This window comes from Electrona antarctica, assembly GCF_951216825.1.
Source record: "Electrona antarctica genome assembly, contig: scaffold_1243, whole genome shotgun sequence".
In the NCBI taxonomy this organism is placed as follows: Eukaryota; Metazoa; Chordata; class Actinopteri; order Myctophiformes; family Myctophidae; genus Electrona; species Electrona antarctica.
In genome coordinates, this window is record NW_027637803.1 from 7,501 (window position 1) to 16,219 (window position 8,719).

The 8,719-nt window shown below is 46.7% G+C and overlaps 1 protein-coding gene across 1 annotated transcript in view; it reads right to left on the reverse strand.

Moving 5' to 3' along the window:
• The window catches only part of LOC306918646 (tudor domain-containing protein 7B-like), a gene marked incomplete at both ends in the record, with an annotated part of 10,026 nt that extends 3,903 nt beyond the window's left edge, over window positions 1–6,123 (reverse strand). The window contains 5 exons of the mRNA XM_079531535.1: window positions 373–559; window positions 868–1,175; window positions 1,763–2,074; window positions 2,872–3,077; window positions 5,988–6,123. Of these exons, the coding sequence (XP_079387661.1) occupies window positions 373–559; window positions 868–1,175; window positions 1,763–2,074; window positions 2,872–3,077; window positions 5,988–6,123 (1,149 nt within the window). The remainder of the gene's footprint in view (window positions 1–372; window positions 560–867; window positions 1,176–1,762; window positions 2,075–2,871; window positions 3,078–5,987) is intronic.
• Between the last annotated feature and the right edge of the window lie 2,596 nt (window positions 6,124–8,719).

The window sequence follows — 8,719 nt, forward strand, 5'->3', positions numbered from 1 at the left end:
GCTACCCGCCCCTCTAGACCAGAAAGCACGCTGGCTGGGCCAGGCTACCCGCCCCTCTAGACCAGGGGCAGGCTGGCTGGGCCAGGCTACCCGCCCCTCTAGACCAGAAAGCACGCTGGCTGGGCCAGGCTACCCGCCCCTCTAGACCAGGGGCAGACTGGCTGGGCCAGGCTACCCGCCCCTCTAGGCCAGCGGCAGACTGGCTGGGCCAGGCTACCCGCCCCTCTAGACCAGGGGCAGACGGGCTGGGCCAGGCTACCCGCCCCTCTAGACCAGAAAGCAGACTGGCTGGGCCAGGCTACCCGCCCCTCTAGACCAGGGGCAGACTGGCTGGGCCAGGCTACCCGCCCCTAGGACCTTCAGTCTCCTCACCTTGACCTTGAGGTCCAGGACCTCGCAGACCTGAGCCCTCAGGATCTCGTCCTCCTCCTCGGCGCGCACGGCGGCCAGCTGTCCTGACGACAGGCTGCAGGGGGCGCTGTGGGCCTCCTGGCGGTAGAACTCCCTCATGTCGTCCTCCATCTTCTCCTGAGCCTGAGAGTAGTCCTCCCCAATGTACCTGCATGGGCGAGAGACATCCACTGTACGTTACATTACAGAGAGAGAGAGAGAGAGAGAGAGAGAGAGAGAGAGAGAGAGAGAGAGAGAGAGAGAGAGAGAGAGAGAGAGAGAGAGAGAGAGAGAGAGAGGGAGGGAGAGAGAGAGAGCCGCTGCACTCGCCTGTGCCAACCACTGGTGATATAGAGGATGGCCGGACACGATGAAGAACAACCTGGAGATACTCCTCTAGTACTAGTAGTAGTACTAGTAGTAGTATACTAGTAGTAGTAGTAGTAGTAGTAGTAGTAGTATTAGTAGTACTCGTACCTCAGTATAACTGTGTTGGTGTTCCCAGCCTCCACCACCAGGACAGACGGGTACTCCTCGCGGGGGATCTGCAGTGGAGGAACAGCCTGGTTGCTGAGCCGTCGGCCCAGCTCCCGCCGGGCCTTCAGCTCCTCCTCGCTGAGCCCCTCGTTGTCCTGGTCCTCCGAGCCGGGTTGGTCCTCCGAGCCGGACGCTCCGCTCCTCCGATACAGGATGGCCCTCTTGGGGTTGTCGGGCATGGGGTAGTCCACGGTGCAGATGTCGGACAGGAGCTGCAGGTTCTCCAGGACGTGCCCGGGCAGTTTGGTCTTTGTAAAAGAACATGAAATACATTATAGGGGTGCACGGTTATGAAATTATGACCCATATCCGATCATCATCATATCCGCCGATACCGAGTCAGACCGATTCCGATATTGTACCACAATTATACCACAATGGAGACAAGCCGAGGCCCTAGGGATTGGCTCAAAGCCTGTTAACACTTAGCCCGCTAGCATTTATTGAAAAATTAGGATCTAATTCACGCCAGCATTTTTCCCAGTCGAGCACTTATTTTGAAAAGCCACATTTCCGGTCCACCGGAGGTCAACATAACCTAAGAAGCTGAATGGAGCCTGGACAGGCCTTGTTTAAAAGATGAATCCAAACCGTGGCACTGGAGAGCTCCACATCGCCGGCTCTGTGCCGTCAAAGAAACGCTGTTTTGACCAAAAATGCCATCTGGGACAAGGAATAGGAGATACAGGCGATTGAAAGAAACGGATAGAATGGATTATTACGGCGACGACGATCTAAGATGGACGATCCAAGTAGGCCATGCATGGCCATAGGTGTCCTGGGACAGTTTAAATACCTTACAGGTGTCCTGGGACAGTTTGGGGAGCGCGTGTACCTTATAGGTGTCCTGGAACAGTTTGGGGAGCGCGTGCGCCCACAGTCCGTTGGAGTAGTTGACCAGCAGCTCCTCCAGCTTCTGCCTCAGCTCGGGGCAGAGGGTGGGGGTGGCCGGGGGGGAGGAGGGGGGGCTGGAGGCGGGCGAGTAGACTGTGCGCGGTGGCGGGGTGGCGGGAGCTCTCTGCGGGGCGGGGGAGGGCAGAGGGCGGTCCTTGGCGGGGTGGGCAGAGGTCGGAGGTCGTGCTGCCTGGTGGTCCTTGGCCGGGTACAGCAGCAGCTCGGAAGGGTTGCTGCTGCCAGGCTTCTCCACCTGAGGGCAGAAGAGACGAGGTCAGGGGTCATCAATGTGTCTGCACACATGGACAAAATAACCCTGAAATTCAAGAACATACGGTGCAGATGAGTTAATGAGTTATAGCTAACATACCGTAGAGATGTGTGACCTTAATGAGTTATAGCTAACATACGGTACAGATGTGTGTCCTTAATGAGTTATAGCTAACATACGTTGCAGATGTGTGTCCTTAATGAGTTATAGCTAACATACCGTAGAGATGTGTGTCCTTAATGAGTTATAGCTAACATACCGTAGAGATGTGTGACCTTAATGAGTTATAGCTAACATACCGTAGAGATGTGTGACCTTAATGAGTTATAGCTAACATACCGTAGAGATGTGTGACCTTAATGAGTTATAGCTAACATACGGTACAGATGTGTGTCCTTAATGAGTTATAGCTAACATACGTTGCAGATGTGTGTCCTTAATGAGTTATAGCTAACATACCGTAGAGATGTGTGTCCTTAATGAGTTATAGCTAACATACGGTACAGATGTGTGTCCTTAATGAGTTATAGCTAACATACGTTGCAGATGTGTGTCCTTAATGAGTTATAGCTAACATACGGTACAGATGTGTGTCCTTAATGAGTTATAGCTAACATACGGTGCAGATGTGTGTCCTTAATGAGTTATAGCTAACATACGTTGCAGATGTGTGTCCTTAATGAGTTATAGCTAACATACCGTAGAGATGTGTGTCCTTAATGAGTTATAGCTAACATACGGTGCAGATGTGTGTCCTTAATGAGTTATAGCTAACATACCGTACAGATGTGTGTCCAGCTCTCCAGGTCCTTCACGGCCTCCATAGGAAGGTCCTGCTTGTAAAGCTCTCTGTAGATCTGAGGCAGTTTGGACACCCAGAACCCGTTGCTGTACTTGGTCAGGATCTCCTTGAGGCGCTCCTGCACCTGCTGGGGGTTGTAGGGCCTCCCCCTCCCCCCACAGCCCTCGTTCAGGTTCAGAGGAGCTGAAACAGATACCCAGAAATAAATACATCTAAATAAAGAGGGACTGGACTAAACAGGTAGCAATACGACTCGTACGTTATTCACTGGTGATATTGGTCCCCGAGTGTGGTGCAGTCTGGGGGTGTCTAAGATCTGTCTGAACCTATAAGACTAAGATCTGTCTGAACCTATAAGACTAAGATCTGTCTGAACCTAAGACTAAGATCTGTCTGAACCTATAAGACTAAGATCTGTCTGAACCTATAAGACTAAGATCTGTCTGAACCTAAGACTAAGATCTGTCTGAACCTAAGACTAAGATAGTCCATGTAATTATCTGGTGCCTGAACCTGAACCTAAGACAAGGTGCGAGTGTGTTTTGGGACGAGCATTCCGGTTACAAAGAAGAAAAACAACAAAAAAAGTGTTGTAACCTGCCGTTTTTTTCTTCTTTCTAATTATTTGTTTGGTCCAAAATATTGTTTGTGTTGTCATGAGTTGTCACGACTCGAGTTGGCTTTGTCCGCGGCATAACCGTCTTTAAATAAATACTTTAAGAAATGTCTATGAGAATAATGCATTGGGTTTCATTTCCTGGTCCAGGGTAGGAGGCGGGACTGCGACGCTCTATAGTCAGTCAGAACACCTCTACCCCTAACCCTGTATATGTTATACCTCTATAGTCAGAACACCTCTACCCCTAACCCTGTTTATGTTATACCTCTATAGTCAGAACACCTCTACCCCTAACCCTGTTTATGTTATACCTCTATAGTCAGAACACCTCTACCCCTAACCCTGTTTATGTTATACCTCTATAGTCAGAACACCTCTACCCCTAACCCTGTTTATGTTATACCTCTATAGTCAGAACACCTCTACCCCTAACCCTGTTTATGTTATACCTCTATAGTCAGAACACCTCTACCCCTAACCCTGTTTATGTTATACCTCTATAGTCAGAACACCTCTACCCCTAACCCTGTTTATGTTATACCTCTATGGTCAGAACACCTCTACCCCTAACCCTGTTTATGTTATACCTCTATAGTCAGTCAGAACACCTCTACCCCTAACCCTGTATATGTTATACCTCTATAGTCAGAACACCTCTACCCCTAACCCTGTTTATGTTATACCTCTATAGTCAGTCAGAACACCTCTACCCCTAACCCTGTTTATGTTATACCTCTATAGTCAGAACACCTCTACCCCTAACCCTGTTTATGTTATACCTCTATAGTCAGAACACCTCTACCCCTAACCCTGTTTATGTTATACCTCTATAGTCAGAACACCTCTACCCCTAACCCTGTTTATGTTATACCTCTATAGTCAGAACACCTCTACCCCTAACCCTGTTTATGTTATACCTCTATAGTCAGAACACCTCTACCCCTAACCCTGTTTATGTTATACCTCTATAGTCAGAACACCTCTACCCCTAACCCTGTTTATGTTATACCTCTATGGTCAGAACACCTCTACCCCTAACCCTGTTTATGTTATACCTCTATAGTCAGTCAGAACACCTCTACCCCTAACCCTGTATATGTTATACCTCTATAGTCAGAACACCTCTACCCCTAACCCTGTTTATGTTATACCTCTATAGTCAGTCAGAACACCTCTACCCCTAACCCTGTTTATGTTATACCTCTATAGTCAGAACACCTCTACCCCTAACCCTGTTTATGTTATACCTCTATAGTCAGAACACCTCTACCCCTAACCCTGTTTATGTTATACCTCTATAGTCAGAACACCTCTACCCCTAACCCTGTTTATGTTATACCTCTATGGTCAGAACACCTCTACCCCTAACCCTGTTTATGTTATACCTCTATAGTCAGTCAGAACACCTCTACCCCTAACCCTGTATATGTTATACCTCTATAGTCAGAACACCTCTACCCCTAACCCTGTTTATGTTATACCTCTATAGTCAGTCAGAACACCTCTACCCCTAACCCTGTTTATGTTATACCTCTATAGTCAGAACACCTCTACCCCTAACCCTGTTTATGGTATACCTCTATAGTCAGTCAGAACACCTCTACCCCTAACCCTGTTTATGTTATACCTCTATAGTCAGAACACCTCTACCCCTAACCCTGTTTATGTTATACCTCTAAGTCAGAACACCTCTACCCCTAACCCTGTTTATGTTATACCTCTATAGTCAGAACACCTCTACCCCTAACCCTGTTTATGTTATACCTCTATAGTCAGAACACCTCTACCCCTAACCCTGTTTATGTTATACCTCTATAGTCAGAACACCTCTACCCCTAACCCTGTTTATGTTATACCTCTATAGTCAGAACACCTCTACCCCTAACCCTGTAAATGTTATACCTCTATAGTCAGAACACCTCTACCCCTAACCCTGTTTATGTTATACCTCTATAGTCAGAACACCTCTACCCCTAACCCTGTAAATGTTATACCTCTATAGTCAGAACACCTCTACCCCTAACCCTGTATATGTTATACCTCTATAGTCAGAACACCTCTACCCCTAACCCTGTTTATGTTATAGCTCTATAGTCAGTCAGAACACCTCTACCCCTAACGCTGTTTATGTTATACCTCTATAGTCAGAACACCTCTACCCCTAACCCTGTAAATGTTATACCTCTATAGTCAGAACACCTCTACCCCTAACCCTGTTTATGTTATACCTCTATAGTCAGAACACCTCTACCCCTAACCCTGTAAATGTTATACCTCTATAGTCAGAACACCTCTACCCCTAACCCTGTTTATGTTATACCTCTATAGTCAGTCAGAACATCTGAAACAGTTAAGTTGACTGAAACATGACTTTGCCTTCATTTTCCACACATTTCACCTGATGGTTGTACAGTATGACCCTATGACCCTTGACCCCCTGACCCCTGATCCCTGAATGATCAGTTTAAACATACCGCCAGGCTGAGGGCTGTTTCTGGACAGGTGAGCGTGAACCTCCTTCTGGAAGCGCGTCGGTAAGGTCATCCTCTTCTCTGACCTGGGGGAGGGGAGGGGAGGGGAGGGGGGGGGGAGGGGAGGGGAGAGGAACATTAATATTGACAGTGACTGCATGTTGACACAGTTGTTTATTTTTCGTCATTGTATTGGAGATCAATAAAGTTTCATTATGACTGCATGTGTTTCTAGATGGACTGGAGGTCTCTGTGTCCCCTGACCTCTGTAACCTTTAACCTCTGTGACCCTGTATCCCATGACCTCTGTAACCTTTAACCTCTGTGACCCTGTATACCCTGACCTCTGTAACCTTTAACCTCTATGACCCTGTATCCCATGACCTCTGTAACCTTTAACCTCTGTGACCTCTGTACCCCTACTGTATCCCCTGACCTTTAACCTCTGTACCCCTACTGTATCCCCTGACCTTTAACCTCTGTGACCCTGTATCCCCTGACCTTTAACCTCTGTACCCTATACTGTATCCCCTGACCTTTAACCTCTGTACCCTATACTGTATCCCCTGACCTTTAACCTCTGTACCCTATACTGTATCCCCTGACCTTTAACCTCTGTACCCTATACTGTATCCCCTGACCTTTAACCTCTGTACCCTATACTGTATCCCCTGACCTTTAACCTCTGTACGCCTACTGTATCCCCTGACCTTTAACCTCTGTACCCTATACTGTATCCCCTGACCTTTAACCTCTGTACCCTATACTGTATCCCCTGACCTTTAACCTCTGTACCCTATACTGTATCCCCTGACCTTTAACCTCTGTACCCTATACTGTATCCCCTGACCTTTAACCTCTGTACCCTATACTGTATCCCCTGACCTTTAACCTCTGTACCCTATACTGTATCCCCTGACCTTTAACCTCTGTACCCCTACTGTATCCCCTGACCTTTAACCTCTGTACCCTATACTGTATCCCCTGACCTTTAACCTCTGTACCCTATACTGTATCCCCTGACCTTTAACCTCTGTACCCTATACTGTATCCCCTGACCTTTAACCTCTGTACCCTATACTGTATCCCCTGACCTTTAACCTCTGTACCCTATACTGTATCCCCTGACCTTTAACCTCTGTACCCTATACTGTATCCCCTGACCTTTAACCTCTGTACCCTATACTGTATCCCCTGACCTTTAACCTCTGTACCCTATACTGTATCCCCTTACCTTTAACCTCTGTACCCTATACTGTATCCCCTGACCTTTAACCTCTGTACCCTATACTGTATCCCCTGACCTTTAACCTCTGTACCCTATACTGTATCCCCTGACCTTTAACCTCTGTACCCTATACTGTATCCCCTGACCTTTAACCTCTGTGACCCTGTATCCCCTGACCTTTAACCTCTGTACCCTATACTGTATCCCCTGACCTTTAACCTCTGTGACCCTGTATCCCCTGACCTTTAACCTCTGTACCCTATACTGTATCCCCTGACCTTTAACCTCTGTACCCTATACTGTATCCCCCTGACCTTTAACCTCTGTACCCTATACTGTGTCCCCCTCCTCACCAGAGCCCTTACAGCTGGCAGCACTAACCCTAAAGGCTCATTCATAGTCATAGTGAGGCGTGAGAATGACTGATCTACAAACTCACACTGTGAGAATAACTGATCTACAAACTCACACTGTGAGAATAACTGATCTACAAACTCACACTGTGAGAATAACTGATCTACAAACTCACACTGTGAGAATAACTGATCTACAAACTCACACTGTGAGAATGACTGATCTACAAACTCACACTGTGAGAATAACTGATCTACAAACTCACACTGTGAGAATGACTGATCTACAAACTCACACTGTGAGAATAACTGATCTACAAACTCACACTGTGAGAATAACTGATCTACAAACTCACACTGTGAGAATGACTGATCTACAAACTCACACTGTGAGAATGACTGATCTACAAACTCACACTGTGAGAATGACTGATCTACAAACTCACACTGTGAGAATGACTGATCTACAAACTCACACTGTGAGAATGACTGATCTACAAACTCACACTGTGAGAATGACTGATTTACAAACTCACACTGTGAGAATGACTGATCTACAAACTCACACTGTGAGAATGACTGATCTACAAACTCACACTGTGAGAATAACTGATCTACAAACTCACACTGTGAGAATAACTGATCTACAAACTCACACTGTGAGAATGACTGATCTACAAACTCACACTGTGAGAATGACTGATCTACAAACTCACACTGTGAGAATAACTGATCTACAAACTCACACTGTGAGAATGACTGATCTACAAACTCACACTGTGAGAATGACTGATCTACAAACTCACACTGTGAGAATAACTGATCTACAAACTCACACTGTGAGAATAACTGATCTACAAACTCACGGCACTTCACAACGTTTATGGAACCGAGTCAGACTAAATGTCACTGAGCCTCAACTCAATAAAAATGTCATAAATTGTGAATAAGCGTTACAAAGTTCTGTGTAGAAACTGTTGGGTTGAGGAAGCACACATGCACACATGCACGCACGCACGCACACACACACACACACACACACACACACACACACACACACACACACAGTGTGATAAAGCTGGCCTCAGAGAGGATATAGAGAGATCTGCTGATTCACTCCATGCTGGTTTAGAAGCGTTAATCTGTCAGAGAAT